Source organism: Coenobita brevimanus, chromosome 29 (genome assembly GCF_032717465.1).
Source record: "Coenobita brevimanus isolate Jiangsu-jjx chromosome 29, ASM3271746v2, whole genome shotgun sequence".
Lineage (NCBI taxonomy): Eukaryota > Metazoa > Arthropoda > Malacostraca > Decapoda > Coenobitidae > Coenobita > Coenobita brevimanus.
The window spans coordinates 28,472,099-28,489,051 of NC_136982.1; the positions used below are offsets into that span (position 1 = coordinate 28,472,099).

At 44.1% G+C, this 16,953-nt stretch overlaps 1 protein-coding gene and 1 non-coding gene across 2 annotated transcripts in view; one reads left to right on the forward strand and one right to left on the reverse strand.

The window, feature by feature from the left end:
* The first annotated feature begins 287 nt into the window (after positions 1-287).
* LOC145394930 (putative polypeptide N-acetylgalactosaminyltransferase 9) overlaps positions 288-16,953 on the forward strand; it is a 329,055-nt gene continuing 312,389 nt past the window's right edge. Inside the window, exon 1 of the mRNA XM_080268680.1 lies at positions 288-648. Coding sequence (XP_080124806.1) covers positions 340-648 — 309 coding nt within the window. The 5' untranslated portion in view covers positions 288-339. The remainder of the gene's footprint in view (positions 649-16,953) is intronic.
* Positions 7,506-7,624, reverse strand: LOC145395125 (5S ribosomal RNA). Its single transcript, XR_013896555.1, has one exon. It is a non-coding gene; the product is annotated as a 5S ribosomal RNA (ribosomal RNA).

Consider the following 16,953-nt stretch of genomic DNA (forward strand, 5'->3'; position numbering starts at 1 on the left):
ACATGAATGATATTATCTCGATTGATAATACTGTTTAAAAAAAAATATCAACACAAACCGAGAGATTCCCGGAAAACAGACACCAACTTAACTACTTAGTGGTGAATTGAGAGTTGCCCTGTGATATACCCCTGAAAAATCTGAACATCGACAAACTAAAGCTCGACTCTTGGATAAAACTTATCAAGTTAGCAATTCCATTAGTGAATCAAGACTCGATTCTTCTCCCCAAAGGGGCGAGTAGTAGTTATTCATTCCACTAGTATAGCTGGACGTGAGTATTACAAAAACATATACCAGAAGTTACTCACTGCAGCCAGAACACGAAGAACTGCTAGCATGGCGTTCCTCAAGACTATGGTAATACGGAGACGCGGGGTTCTCTTGAAGTTGCTGGTGGCTCTTCCGTCCCTGTGGTTAGTGGCTACTTTAGTCACCTTGTCCGACAAACCTGAGAAGGATGGTGGCGGAGGGGGGCCCGTGGAGCTGCCCCCCGCTGTCAGAGTGAGGGATAACCGCCCCCCACAGCCCCCACAGCAGCCCGTACAGCCGCCGCCGCCGCCGCCACCGCCGCCACAACCGCAGCCTGAGGTGAAGGAGGAGGAGAGAAAGCCCGAAGTCAAAGGGAAGACGGATGAACCGCATGAGGTGAGTGGTTTATTTATGTATTACACCCTCGCGTGCTGTGCGAGATGGCTATGACTGGTCTGGTTTATCTGTCTGTTAGTGAGATTATGAAAAAAATAAAAGTTAAAGCTATTGGATGCCATTGCACTAAATGTCACAGTGTCGGTCATCTATTGGAGAAACAGTTTTGATCCGCTTTTGTCCAATCTTGGTGGAAGGATTGAGGAAAGGGAGAGTGTGAAGTGAATAAATTTTGAAAACAAAAAAGTAAATAGGGAATATACAAAGAATTAGACAGATGGGGTAGTATGAGAAGAAAAAAATGAGTAGGGAGAAAGGGCATAGAAAAAAAAAAACTTGGTGAGTAGAGGGATAAAAATAGGCAAGGACGGAGAGAGGGAGGATAGGAGGGTGGCAGAAAAGAAAGGATGAGTAGGATAGATATGAAAAGGTCAATAGAAAGGGAGATAATTGGCAGGGAGAGAAATGTAGGACGCATACATGAAGGATACTGTTAACCCCTCTACCAGGAGACACCATTCTTAAGTTGAAAAATCGTCAGACGATAGCAAGAAAAAGCTATTGTGTCGCCGTTAGCGGATTGCTGGAGATTGTTTTACCCATAGCCAGTTAGGGGCCGATCCCAGACAGGTGGAAATAATCTGGCGGTAGCAGGAATAAAATGTTTTTGGTGTCTCACGTTCTGATAGGTTATGAAACTAAAGAACAGAGCTAAAATTATTATGTATACGGTAAGTGGGAATGACACCGTATGCTGCCTGATAAGAGATAAGATAGCGATACAACATGTTTCGGTGAAGTAGCTGACACACTTCCACCATAGATGGGCGAGGTTTTCGACCTTTTGCAGCCTGTTACCGGCAGCTAAGTGGCAAAAAAAAGACTGATATGGCTCAACACTTACCGGTACCTCTGGCAGTTCTTCGTGACTAGCACCATATTTTAGTGTTGGTTACAGCTCAGCATTCAGGATAGACAGCAGTTTTAGGTCAAGGTAAAATAGGTAGAGGATTCACTCTCCTACTCCGTTCCCAACAATGATATTTATCTCGGTCCCTACGGTGTTGTCTTTTGTAGTTTTATTCATCGCAGAAGTGACATTCTGTAGTGTTGAGATTAGAATAAAACTTTGCAAAACTTATTCAGTATGCAGTGCTTTCATAATATGAATAAAATCATATTGCGGTAGCAAAAATCAATTTTTAAAAAGACTTAACCTGAGTGAAAGGTTTAGTCTTCCACCTAAACCCTCCTCATTACCAGAGCCCTTCCTTGTGCAGTATAAAATTCTGAGGATGGGAAAAAAAAAAAAATCATGAAAAGTTGATGGGAGACTGTTTCTAACCTTTCCCTGCAGAAGGTCTGTCTTAAACTGCCAGCAACATAAAACTCTTATTGGATATAAAACCAGAATGTAAAAAGAAATAATCATACCATATAAGTTAATGGAAGATCTTTGTAAAAAATGCGTTATCGTATTAAATAAGTTAAAGGGAGATTTTAACACTTACACAACGAGAGGTCTTCTTCAAGCTGCATAAAATTACGTTGGGCAGGTATGAGCGGCAGCATCACATTCAGCAAATTAAATGGAGATTTTTTTCTTTTCAAATCATTTATAATGGCATGTGTATAATTAAGTACTGTATTTGTTGCTTCCTCTGCTGGTCATTCCATATAATATGTATGGGTATTTATTCAGCGTAGAATGAAGTCAGAGTAAGGCAGTAGCCTATATGTACTGACCAGGATTCATTTAGGACTGCTTAGGTCAAATTGTGTTCCCTCACGTCTGCAGTCTCGAGACAGAGCTACTGTCACACAGCTCGGACCGACATTTCTCCACATGTCGATTTAAAAACAATACCTTTAATAAGTAAACTTTCAGCATTATTCTGCTTCCTCTAAGACCCTCCAGTAGTTGTGAGAAAAGAACTGATACAGTTTTTCACTACAGAAGAAGTATCCCGAACGGCATATAACCGTATAAATGTATAAATTATATATGTAAAATATATATATAATATATGAAATATACATAAATATACGCGGCATATATATATATATATATATATATATATATATATATATATATATATATATATATATATATATATATATATATATATATATATATATATATATAACAACATCGCCCCCTTCAGTTATGGGGATCTTCAGTAAGTTGCAATAAAACGTCAAGGGTTTAGGAAAAATAAAATTGAACAAGATGGAGCACTCAGTGGCAAAGCACCTGTGTACATCAGTTGGTCGAAGGGCGGAACATCTGACTTTGCCCTGCAACCTTGACCCTTGACCTGTTGCTCTTAAATTAGAATTACTTTTCCTTGCTTAACCTTTAACATTTCCACCAAGTTTTGTTGATATCAAATAAGAACTTTTTGACCTTGACCTGTGACCTTTACTGTTCACCTTTTCTTGTGACCTTGGCTTTTGATGTTCACAAAATCGAATTCTTTTATCCTTGCTTTAGCCTGAAGCTTTCCACAGTGTTTGATTTGAGTCAGAAGAAAACTGTTTTAAGTTGACCTTGCCATGTGACCTAGACCTTTGACCTGTTGTTCATAGGGCAAGGGCCAATCCCTTGCCTAATCCTCAACCCATGCACGAAGTTTGGTACACGCGCGTGCGCATACACACCAGGACACACACACACACACACACACACACACACACACACACACACACACACACACACACACACACACACACACACACACACACACACACACACACGTACGTTTCGTAAATGTTGTTGTGGTGACAATGTATAAATAACATAAAACTTCATCGGTATATCTTGTTATTAAGCTTAATTCCTGACTATGGTGTCATGATAAAGACTTTTAAATAAGCTGCATTTTAATCAGTATAACACGCCAGACAGATACAAGTTACAAATTGTCCATCCAAGAATTTGGCAAGTGTTCTGTATTAACTTTAAGGAAAATGCGGGTTGCTTCTTTGAATGTAATCGCTAGAAGATAAGGAGAATCAGACAGTGAGAGTTCTACCTTTTCACTAACGGAGTTACATTACTGATACGTTTGCAGAAAACATTTGGTGGACAGGATGAAACGATGCACAGGGTTAATGCTGCACTGCTGCACTAACAGAGTCTGAACCTTTGATGAACCCAGTGTCTCGCTGCCTTCTGTCAGTCAAATGTTCCGGGGAAGCATGGCGACACCGCAAAGAAACTCTTAGCTCGTTAACTAAGCAGCTTTTCCTTTCCGTAATTGAATTAGCTGGAATTGGTGAGAATATAAGCTATGAACCAGTTAAAAGTTATATTATTGTTTAAAAGCTGGTTCTGTATGGCACTAATTACCGAGCTTAACCCTTTACTACTGAGCCTCATCCTTCACCGTTAGCCTGCTGTGAATTTCAGTGAGATCAATAAAATCGTCCGTAATAAACTGTATTATGGCAGGAAGATGTGTATTCTCATCCAGAGCATTAATCGTGTCAGCTTTTAACATTTGTGGTGCCTTAGGTTTCCCTTGAGCATAGTAAAGTCGTCTGAGGCTAACAAAATTAAAATGCATGATGGGTGAATAGCACCAAAGGGCTTAAAGGAAGCTTTGTTAGCCCTCATTGTCCGATGACGTATTCTGTTTATTATATAGTTGTACAGTTAGATGTCTTTTTTCCTCTTACGACAACACACAAATACTGCAGGGATAAGTAATGGCTGCATCCAACAGCTTCATTTCAAAAAGTCTATTCCAAAGTGAAAATGATGGTCTGGAGATAGCTATAAAAACAATGGGTCATGGGACTGGAGAGGTTGAAGGTATTGGATGTTAAAAAAAAAAAAAAAAAAAATGTGAATAAGTATGGCATCCTTAGCTGTGCATATACAGTAGACACATTTATCACTTGATTGTGGACCCGGTGTGCAAAAAACCACCACTGTGTTGTTTGTTCAGCGGCAGTACTGAGTCACTCGTAACTGAACCATACCCTGTCCACGTTAACAACCTGGCTTGAAATTGCCAGCTATTATACTCAGTACACTTTAATTTATTATAAAATTTCCAATATTTCTATGTCTTGAATACTGAGCTGTAAGACGAAAAAGCAGTGCAAGAATATGGTGCGAGTCATTAAGAAATGCTGGGGGAAAGATATACAGCCGCAATATTGTGTGTGTGTGGCAGTGAGCAACTGGAAATTAGTGAACAAATACGAACCGTAGTAACACACACCTAAGAAGCTGTCAGAGAACATCGTTATTTTCCCATTAACTCGTAAGACATATATGATTTTTATTTTACCCTTGTCTCGGACGACTTCATTAAAGTTTTGAAAGCACCCTGGTCGTGAATAAAATCGTCGGGAGAAAGCAAGGGCACATTAAAGATCATTTCCTGTGTCATACTTCAATCCTGCGACCTCTCCGGGGGCATGGTAGCTCAGAGGTAGAGCTTCGGGCTCGTGATCGGGGGATCGCGAGTTCAAGTCGCTCCCGGGTCTGCCGTGCCGGGAGGGGTAGCTCCCTCCTGTAACCTAGCGGGGCTATATGACCTTTGATGTCTAGCGCGGGGAATTCATTCTCCTGCGACCTCCAGATAACTTGATATAGCTTAAGAGAGACTTTTTGAACTACAGATGTTAGATATAGCCTTCAGTAATCCCTTCCCCAACAAATGGGCAGCCTTAAACTGTAGCATATCTTTAAATATATAGCAAAAATATAATTTAAAAAAAGTAATCGGCATAAAGGGTTAACATCTTTAATACAATGGTTGGTGGGGGCGCCCATCATCCGCTCACTCAGTGCAGTGATACTCTCTTCCAGGGTAACTCTACATTCAGTGGCAAACCAAGTGATTTTTTGTAAACCAGTAAATCATTTAATACGCTGGATGGTAACCATATAACCAATCAACACGTGTTCCCTACGTGTCAACAAGTGGGCTGGCGGAGGGTTTGTACCCCTCCCCGGAAAACACCTAACTAAAAATGCCAACAAAATATCTCAGACCGGGACAGACAGACAGGTGACGACCAAGAGCCTGACAAAGGACATTGTCCGGATTGTAACATGGAATGTAAGGGGTGTGAATGAAGAGGTGAAAGAGAGAAAGATTTTCCAGGTGCTAGAGGATGCAAAAGTGGACACGTGTGGATTGAATGCGACTAAATGGAGAGGTGAGAGTGGGAGTATGGATGGGGTATATGCGCGGGAGTAGGTGGGAATGAGGAGGCAATAGAGACAGCATGTATTGTTGTGTGCAAGAGATGGAAGGAGAATATATGAGAGTATGGATCAGTTGGTTCAAGGAGTGTGTGGGTAAGATTGAAAGTAGGAATATAAGAGTGGGCGATTGTGTGTATGCGCCAACGCAAGATCGTGCAAACAGAATGAAAGAAAAGTTCTGGGCAAATGTGGAAGCGTGCATGGAAAAGTTTGAGAGAATGAGAGTGTTTTTGGTTGGAGATATGAATGGAAAAGTAGAGAATGTGAAGGTGGATAGAGTAGTTGGTAAGTGGGGTGTGCCTGCGGAAGTGGATGAGTATGGCAGTTCTCTAGTGGACATTCATGTGGGGAGGGTGTTGGTGATTGCCAACACCCTCTTTAGGCACAAAATGATCCACAGGTATATGCGGGGAGTGATGAGAAGGGTGGGTGGTGAACTGAATAAACGGAAGGCAGTGATTGATTATGTGTGTGTGGATGATAGAGTGAGACAGTATGTAATGGTTGCAGGAGCATACAGGGGTTAAGGGAATGGACTTTCTGACCACCACTCGGTGGTGGTGAAAGTCAAGGTACAAATGCAGTGGATGGACAAAAGGAGGGAAGAACAGGAAGAAGTAGGCCATACCAGGGGGTGGGGGGGTAGAAAGTTGCAAAAGGATGGAAAAAAAGCAGAATATGGGAGAGAAGTGGAGGAGTGACTGGATAAATATAATTTGGAGCAGATGGGGGAGGTGGAAGGTGTGTGCAAGATATTCACAGAAGAAATCTGTGCAGCTTGTAAGGAGGTGTATGGGGTGAAGAGTAGACGAAAGGGGGTGCAGGGAACATCATGGTGGAATGAAGAGGTGAGACAAACTGTGGCACAAAGAAAGAAAGCATATAGTGAGTCGATGGGAAACAGAGGCATGGAGAAAGTTGAGAGATGGAAGAGAGAGGTAGATGTAAAGAGGAAGAGAGAGGTGAAAAGATTAATAAGAGAGAGTAAGAAGAGAGTGGATGAGGAATTTCGAAGGCATATAAATGTAAAGTGGAGGGGATGTAAAGAAATGTTCTGGAAAGAGGTAAAGAGAGTTAGACAGGGTGGTAAAGAAGTTAGTAGGGGAGTGAAGATAAAAATGGTAGATTTATATTGGAGAAGGGGGAAAGAGTGAACAGATGAAGAGAACACTTTAAGGAACTGTTAAACATAGAAAATGAAAATAATGCGAGTATAAGTGGCTAGGGGATGGCTGGGAGAAAGGGGGAGGTGAGAAGGGATCAGTAGGATGAAAGTAGTGGATGCAGTGAAGAATGTCAAAATGTGGAAAGCCCCAGGAATTGATGGAGTGTATGGTGAAAGGCTGAAGTATGGGGGAGAGGTAGTAGTAGAATGGATATGGAAGATGTGCAGATTAGCCTGGGAGGAAGGTAGAGTCCCGGAGGATTGGAAGTCAGGTATAATTATTCCCCCATACAAAGGAAGAGGGGAAAATGAAGTGTGTGATCACAGGGGCATTTGTCTTATAAGTCATTCATTCATTCATTGCCAGACGCCATGTATCCCAGACGAGGTGGCCAAGGGCTTAGAGTTAATTGTTTTACAGGGAGGGGCACTAATCCTCCACCAACCCCACTTGACACATAGGGATGCCAACAGCATCTGGTGTTCCCAGGCGGTCACCCATCCAAGTACTAACCAGACCCAATGTTGCTTAACTTCGCTGATCGGACGGGAAGCGGTGTACTCAACGTGGTATGGCCGTATATGGTAGGATACTTATTGACAGAGTTGGAAACAGCAGAGGAAATACAGTAGTTGGAGAAGAACAGGGAGGTATTACGAAAGGAAGAGGTTGTGTAGATCAGATAGGCTATTCATCATTGTCTTTAGTGGAAAAGCTTCTAGAGAAGGGAAAGAAGTTGTATGTGGCCTTTTTGAATTTGGAGAAAGCGTTTGACAGAGTCGTGAAGAGTATGTATAAGGGTGCTAAGGCTGCAGTGCATGTGAATGGTGAGCTGAGCGATTTTTTTCTGTGTGAATGTTGGAATGAAACAAGGATGTGTCATGTCTCCATTGTTGTTCAATCTTTATATGGATGGGGTTATAAAAGTGATACAGGTTAGGGCAGTGGGTGTTAGAGTGGCCCTTCAGTGAGGCTGGATGATGCGGAAATGGAAAATTTGAGTGCATATAAGTACTTGAGTAGTGTAATGAGTTAGGATGGAAGTTTGGAGGATGAAGTGATTGAAAGGGTACAACAGGGAAGGAAGGTTGTTGGTTCTTTGAAATCAGTGATAAGAAATAGGGAAGTGATCATGGAAGTACCGTAAAAAAGTCGCTGCATGATAGTATTGTGATACCAACACTAACGTATGATACCAACTCAAAGGTACGGAAGCGAAGCTTAGACCTCGTTCGATGGACACAAGAGTGAGAACAGTGAAAACGAGTTATTGGAGAGGAGCGTGTTGAGTTACGTGGAGAGACAGCATGGCAAATGAGGACGTGAAAGAGCGTTGTGGTATGGATGTGGATGTGATAGAAAACGTTAGGAGAAATACATTGTGGTGATTTGGCCATGTGGAGAGCGAGAGACTAACGAGGAGGGTGTATGTGAGTGAGCTGGAGGGGGAAAGGGGAGGCCGAGGGTGAGGTGGAGGGATGGAGTGGAGATGTATATGAGAGAGGGGGGTGTGGGCTGGGTGGAGGGCAGTGAAATGGCGGGGGACAGCGCGACATGAAGGTGATTTGTTTGTGGCCACCCCTTATGGGAATGAGGCATTTGGTAATAGACAGATAGATAGTATTCTTGATTTTATTGTTTTCACCTTCAAGCATTTTTTTTTTATTAATAATTATTATTAAGGGAGACAATCTGTAGGGGAGGGGTTACTGAGGGCTACACGAAAGCCTGCCTGTTCGAAACTTCTCTTACGAAGCTGAAGTGGGATGGTCTGGTGATGACAAGAACACTTCCAGAAATTGGTCCTCGTAGTTTTGTAGTTGATAATCGCATGCTGCCGTCATGGCCTTACTTGACGATAACAGTGTATTGAGTCGATTATCACTGCACTGAGAGACACTGGATATTACATTGACACCAGGGGATAAAAATTAGTGCTTAGAGAGAGGTAAAGGATGTAGTCTTTTGCTCTGCCCATCAGTCCTCCGATACTCCTTCATTCCTCCGCCGATACTCCTTCATTCCTCCGCCGATACTCCTTCATTCCTCCGCCGATATTCCTTTATTCCTTCATTCCTCCGCCGATACTCCTTCATTCCTCCGCCGATACTCCTTCATTCTCCTTCGATATTCCTTCATTCCTCCTCCGATACTCCTTCATTCCTCCTCCGATACTTCTTCCTTCCTCGTCCTCCTCCTCCTCCCCCTCTTTTTTTTTTTTTTAATACCCGATCCAATCCAGTCCAAAAGCTACCTCCTTTCCTCCTCCTCCTCCTCCTCCTCCTCCTCCTCCTCCATCACCATCCTCCTTATCTCCTCTTGCCTCTGTCCTTACACCATTTTTTAAGATCTAATCCAATCCAGTCCAGCAGTTTCCTCCTGCTCCTCCTCCTCCTCCTCCTCCTCCTATTCATGACCGCCTATTGATACTTTCAGTACGAGAGGTGGCACCAAGCGTAAACAATGCGTTATTGTACAACTAGATTAACCCAGTCAGTACATTGTCGTGTTTCCCATCTTCATCGTCCTTTTCGCCCTCCTCCTCCTCCTCCTCGTCCTTCCCGTCTCATATCTTCCTCCTTATATTCGTCCTCTGCTCCCTTTCCGCCTCATCTTCCTCCTCTAGTCTTTTTCCTCCTCTTCCTTCTCCTCGTCGTCTCTCATCCCCTCCCGCCTCACTCCTTTTATTCCTCCTGAGTTAATATCTGTTCCTCCACTTAGTTTTCCTCTTGTTCCTTTTCTCTTTCTACTTCTCTTGTTCAACTTAGTCCCATCTTCTCCGTTTTCTCTCTTATTCCTCTCGTTTTCATCCACCTTAATACACATCCTCTCTCCTTCCGTTCCTCCACCTCTTCCTATTCTCTTCTACCCTCCCTCCTCCTTCCTCCTCCTCTTTCCTTCCTCCTCCACCTTACTTCCTATTCCTTTTTCCTTCTTCCTCCTCTTTCCTTCTTCATTTTTATAGCCCTTCCGCCTTACTTTTCTCCTCTTCCCCTCTCCTCTTCATCCCTTCCTCCTCCTAGTCCCTAACTCCTCCTCTCCTTCCCTTCCCGTTCCCCCTCTTGTCTAATTCCTTCTCCTCCAAGTTCTCATCTTTCCCTCTTCTTCTTCCCTCCTCCTCCTCCTGCTCCGCCTTAGCGTCTTTGCGATAATGGAGATAATAGCTTGATGGCCTCGCGATGTGCCATTATGAAAACAAGGAGCACCAATTATTGTCCTCTCCTACACCCATTTTTACAGGAAGGGAAGGGTGCAGGGAGGGAGAGGAAGATGGAGGGGAAAACGGAGGACTTGAAAGATGGAGGGAAGGAGACAGAGGCGAGAGATGGAGAAAGTTGGAGGGATAGAGTGAATGGTGGAGAGAAGGAGCGAAACATGAAGGAAGTGAATAATGGAGGGAAGAAAAGAATGCTGGAAGATGAAGAGGTGGCAAAGTGTGGAGGCAGAGATGGGGTAAATGATCGTGCCATTACAAAAACAAGGAGGCCCAATTATTGTCTTTTGCGCTCATTTTTACCGGCAGGGAAGGGTGTGGGGAAGGAAAGGCGGCAAGATAGAAAGGTGGAAGGAACGTGAGACAGGAGGAAGGAAGAAGAGAGTAATGGAGGGAAGGAAACATGAATGGACAGATACTGCGATAGAGGTGGAGAGAGAGAAAAAGAAAACTAGTAGATGGAAAAAAAAAAAAAATGTTGAATGAGGTAGAGGCGGAGAAAATAAAATGGAGAGGTGGAAGGAAAGATGTTGAGGCAGTCACCCCATGCTTAGTCTCTGGTTTGGGTAAAGGCGTACCACTGTGCAACATTTAGTGTTTCTAGGTTAAAGAAAAAATGTGCGTATCAATCTTGTCCGGAACCTTTGGGGGCCACCCCTGGGGGACTCACTCTACCTGTAACCTGGCCTTGGTGCAGGCCCACTACTAATATTGTGTTCCTGGGTAAAAAAAAAAAAAAAAAAATGCGTTCCTCTCCACTCCTTCCCCGGGGCCTGCGACCGTGAGTGGCGGGGAGTCCCATCCTGTTTCACGCCTGCTCATGTGGAGGTCTACCACTGTGCCAACTTTTTTTTTTTTTATGGGGGGGGGGGTTCAAATATCAATGCGGAGCATACCGGCATTGACAGATCCAGAGGGACTGCCGTCCCATAGGGGGTAGTTCCCCAGGGTATCACCTTCCGTAAAACCTGCGCGGGGGGCGGCCCTGGAATTTCCCACTCTGCCTACAACCCGCTCTTAGTGGAGGTCTACCGTTATGCAAATCTGGTTTTTCTCTTGCGTTCAGGGACGCTTCCGGTTGCCAGAAAAGGCTTTTTATCAGAATCATTTCCTCCTCCTCCTGTCCTTCTCACTTGAGAAAAGCCGGGCATTGCCCACTCCCCGCGGACGCTGTCGGGTGGGAAAAAGGTAGAGGGAGAGACTGATGCCAATATAGATAATAAAGTGATGATGATTATGGTGAAAATATGTTATTACATACTTAGACAGAGGTGAAGGACGATATTGTGCCATTATGAAAACAAAGAGGCCTAGTGACTGTCTTCACCCATTTCACATGTAGGGAGAAGTGGAGAGATGGAGAGAAAGATAGGGAGAAGATGGAGAGAAAGGTGATGGGGCGAGAGATGGAGAAAAAGGTGGAGGAAAGGGAAGAATGATGGAGTGATGGAAAAACGTGGGATGGGTGTGGTACTAATGAAAAGAATGATGGGGAAAGAGATGGAGAGGTGCAATGAAGGATGGATAGATGCTGAGGTCGAGATGGAGAGAAAGGTCGATTGAGAAAAAGGTAGCGCGTAGTACAGATGCGGTCAGGAATTTCGCTCCATTTTACGACGAACAAGTGTGAAACTCTACACAGTCCCCTGAAAAATATGCTGGGTTCCGAAGAGTGCATCACTAGGTTTAGAAAATTAGTGTTCACTCTCCCGTTATCGTAATGAAGTGGGTCGATAGTAGAGTCCACAGTAGTGCATAAACAAAAACAGATCCAGCGACTGTTCAAGTGACTTGGATGAAGAGGTTGATAAATCGAAGATTCATGGACCAGAAAGTACCACAGAGCGTTGTGGATAAGCGACGGCTGTTCGTTGCTGTCGAGCCGTACATGTTAAGCGTTCACACTTAAAAAGTGTGGAAGTGGTTCGAGCGAATAAGTTTCCTAATGTTGTTATTATAGCTTGACAATAAAAAAAAAGTGCCATCCCATTTCTCTGATATGAATGCATACTTTGAAATTATCCATCATATTTCAGATGTCCATACATGCTATCAGTTAACGGGCTTTGAACCCATACACCTAAGCATGGTGGGTCACACACTTGTCTCACATTGTTACGCTCAGTTTGGCGCCTTTTGACTCTTTTCAGTTGTATGTTGGTGAGTTTACGACAGAAAACATTGAATTAAGGGTGCATTCACACTGAGGCCGGAACCGAACATATTCAGACGCAAACTGTCCGATCGTGTAGGTACTGCGTCTTGTTTCATGGGTTATGCTCTGCGCACATTGTTTCTTACTGCCACACGCGATATATATATGCCACTGAGAAACGGAATGGCCTGACAGTGAACCAGTGAAATAAACTTTAATTTGTACGTTCTTTTATCAGCCTACATTATCGGACAGCATGATGTCAGAATACTTTCTCTATGAATGCACTCTAACCTTAATAACTCTTCCATAAATTTTCCTGATATGTGCCGTAACATTAATAGTATCCGCGAAAACACAATTATGGTGCCTTTTTTCAGTAGTTATCCAAGCGTATTGAGAAAAAGCAACACCAATTACTTGTTCATAACCTCTTCAACGGTAGCGGTAAAACTCCTCGACGTAACAGTTCTTGATGCCGTTTGATGCTCAGTTCCTTGCTGGTTGGATTTTTTAAAAGCAATATGGTGGCGGATTTTCAGTAAATTCAACTGTCACGAATCACTTTTTTCAAAAAAATTCCAGTTATGTGCTTAAATTCGCTGTAGTTTTTACTTTCCCAAACAATTTAGTTTTAATGCTCCTTGGTGCTCGATTTGATGCTTTTTATCAATATGGTGGCGATCTTTGGTGAAGTTGCTGAAGTAACACTTATAATGTTTTTAATGACACCCTTTACGTTTTGCAAGCTTCCTTACGATGTGCATAGATTCGTAGTAGCATTAATAGTAATCATAACAGTTTTGGTGCTGTTTGACGCTCGGTTTGGCGCTGTTTGTCTTTTTGCTGCATTGTGGGAGTGAGTTTTTGAGCGGCCAAATACGTAATAGTTATTATATTTTCATAAGCTTGCCAGCAGTGTGCACAAATCCTCTGTGAATTTGTCCCGGAAATAACAGTTTTGATGCAATACGTGGTACAGGCGCCTACAACCTGCTGTTTGTTAATGGTGAAGCAAGCAAAGCCAGCGATGAACAACCACCACCAGAGAACGAAATTTTAAAACATTATCTAGTCTAATTGAATCTGATTGTCTAGTCAAATCCAGTTCGTCTAGTCTAATCAGCACTCATCTAACCTAAAGTGCTCTTAACTGTCCATATGTACCCACAAAGGGCAGCTAAGTTGGGTGGTGAGTCTGCTCTTTGTTCAGTAAAAAGGTCAGTAGTGTTTTGTCGCAGTTTTTGGTCTTTTGAGGCGCACGGAGAAATGTGCGAGCTGCTTTGCAACATGATAAATAGAAAGGGAAACACTTGGATTCAGAGAGTAAGAGAAACAGATATAGAACTAAACCAATGTGTTGAAATTAGAGATACGAGAAAGAAAACTGCGAAATTGTAGGATAAGAGGTGGGAGAGAGGAAATTACGATAGATACGTGTGCTATCGGGAATTCCACACAGCCGCCAGCTTACCATTATTTTAGCCCCTTTTATTCATTGTATTCTGTATAACCTTCTTTCCCTTCTGCGTCTTCCATTACACGTGTGTGTGTGTGTGTGTGTGTGTGTGTGTGTGTGTGTGTGTGTGTGTGTGTGTGTGTGTGTGTGTGTGTGTGTGTGTGCGTGTGTGTGTGCGTGTGTGTGTGTGTGTGTGTGTGTGTGTGTGTGTGTGTGTGTGCGTGCGTGCGTGCGTGCGTGCGTGCGCGCGCGAGCGAACAAAATATGAATGCCTGATCCAATTTGGGTCAGAATTGGCATATACATTGTGTGTGGGGACAGGATGAAGTAATTCTGCATTGATTCAGAACAGGTTACGAGTCGAGATAAAAAGTTCGGGTGCGTTATCACTGTGCTGTCTGAGTGCTTTTCCTGAGTGCATTTGATCGTCAGTTCTTGCTGTCTTCAGACAGTTGCGTTCAGCTCAGGCAGAACCTCTCGCACTCAAGGAGATGAGCAGTCTTCTGACCCTTGCAGTACAGTTGACGTCTTTATTAGTTTATGCTTGCCACCTGAGGATGTTTAGATTTATCCCATTCTCTTCCATCTCCCTTTTCATTTCTTATCCATTCCTTACCCCATTCTTGTCTCCTTTCGCCTCTTCCTTCTGTATCCCACTTCGTACCCTTCTCACCCCATTTTCTTCCTCCCTGGTCATTCTCTCTACCCCTAACTCCCTCAACTCCACCCGATCTTCCTACCCATTCTTTCCCACCCCTGGCCCCTCATCTCCCCATCCCAATGCCCCACCCCATTGCCTTATTCCCTATTCCCTCTTCCACACATCACGACTCCACCCCTATTCGTCACCCCGTTAATTCCACGTCATGTTCCCACCTCTGAATCCTCACCTTTATCTCACCTCCCTACCCATTCTTCCCCACCCGTATCCTCACCTCTTTCGCACCCCAACATCTCTCACCTCTGTCCCCACCCAACCCAACCACTTAACACACCCCCCTTCCCTCACTAACCTTCCCCCTCCCCCACTCACCTACCTCTCCCCCACGTACTACCTCTCCCCCACGTACTACCTCTCCCCACTCACCTTCTACCTCTCCCCACTGACCTTCTACCTCTCCCCACTCACCTTCTACCTCTCCCCACTCACCTTCTGCTTCTCCCCACTCACCTTCTACTTCTCCCCGCTCACCTTCTACCTCTCCCCGCTCACCTTCCCCCTCTCCCCGCTCACCTTTCCCCTCTCCCCGCTCAACTTCTCCCTACCCGCCCCCTCCCCTTCCCCGTACCCGTCCGCCTCCCTTTTTCCCCTACCTTTCGTCACCTACGTTCCCCCTTCCCTTTCCCCCTACCCCTCCCCTTCCCTTTCCCCCTACCCCTCCCCTTCCCTTTCCCCCTACCCCTCCCCTTCCCTTTCCCCCTACCCCTCCCCTTCCCTTTCCCCTTCCCTTTCCCCCTCCCCCTCCCCTTCCCCTTCCCCTTCCACCTCCCTTTCCCCTTCCTGTTCCCCCTTTCCCCTTCCTGTTCCCCCTTTCCCTCCCGCTCCCTCCCCCATCTGCAGCTCAGAGAATGGTTAAATACGGTCCGGCAAATAATTTTACGTGGCGTGTCACCGCATCCTTCAGTAACAGAAAATTGTGCCGTAGTTCAATCCGAAAAGAATCACATTTAACACCTTCAGCCATAGCGCGTCATTTTCGCTGTATTCTTTGCTGCTGCCAGACATTTCCTGCCAATTCTTTGAGGACGCAGAAGTACTGAAGGAGTTATCAAAGGCTATACCTGAAAAGTTTTAGTTCGTGAAGTCTCTCATGGGCCGAATAAAACAGGTTTGAGATGATAAAAATGAAAGATGTACTCGGTCAGAACGGGTTGTGTGTTTTATTCTGGTATTTTTGTGTGAAGGTCGAAGTCATACAGTTGATGTGGGCTGGTCCTGGTTTATTAATGCACAGATCCCTTGGTGTACAGTAGGTTCGTGTAAGAAACGCAAGCCCGGGCTGTCTTGAGCGTAATAGGTCTTCTGGCATCTCTTCACCAGCAATTTATCTCGGAATAATATAAATTAGTATTGTCTTTTATCTATCGATCTATCTATTGCCAGACGCCTTAATCCCGTAAGGGGTAGCCACAAACAAATCGCCTCCATGTTACCCTGTCCCTCATCATTTCACTGCCCTGCTTCCAGCTTACACCCCCCTCCCTCTTATACCTCTCCACTCCATCCCTCCATCTCATCCTTGGCCTTCGTCTCTTCCCCCCTCCGCCTCACTCACATACTCTCTCCTGGTCGGTCTCTCACTCTCCATCCTCTCCACATGGCCAAACCACCTCAGTGTGTTTCTCCTATCACATCCACATCCACACCACAACGCTACTTAACTTCCTCATTTGTCACTCTCTCTCTCCATGTGACTTCACTTTCTCCCCTCAAATAACTCATTTCCACTGCTCTCACTCTTGAGTTCTGTCCGTCCAACAGGGTCCAAGCTTCACTTCCATACGTTAGAGTTGATATCACAATACTGCCTTGTAATAACTTTTTCATTTCCATGCTCACTTCCCTGTTTCTTTTCACTGCTTTCAAGGAACCAGCAAACTTTCTTCCTTGTTTTACCCTTTCAAGCACTTCACCCTCTAAACTTCCATCCTTACTCATCACAATACCCAAGTATTTAAACGCACTCACATTTTCCATTTCCTCCTCAACCAACCTCACTGTACATTCACTGACTTCACTTCTCTCGAAGACCATAACTTTACTCTTCTCTGCATTCACCTTTAGATTCCGTTTCTTACACACACTCCCAAACTCATCCACCAAGCCATGCAGCGTGGAGGATGAAATTTTTTATGCTGCTTTTTTTTATTTGTATTGTCGACATAGTTTGCCTAAATAACAGCCTATATAAAAATATTAATGTCATACGCAGAAATGAACTGGTAAGAAAGCTGAAGCTGATAAGAATACTTGCTTCAGTGTCCATCAGGGAGAGCTGAACCCCGACACAACGATATTTTCCTCTCGTTTTAACCAGGATACAACCAGACGAGTTATTGAACCTGGGAAGCTTTTCGGTATGA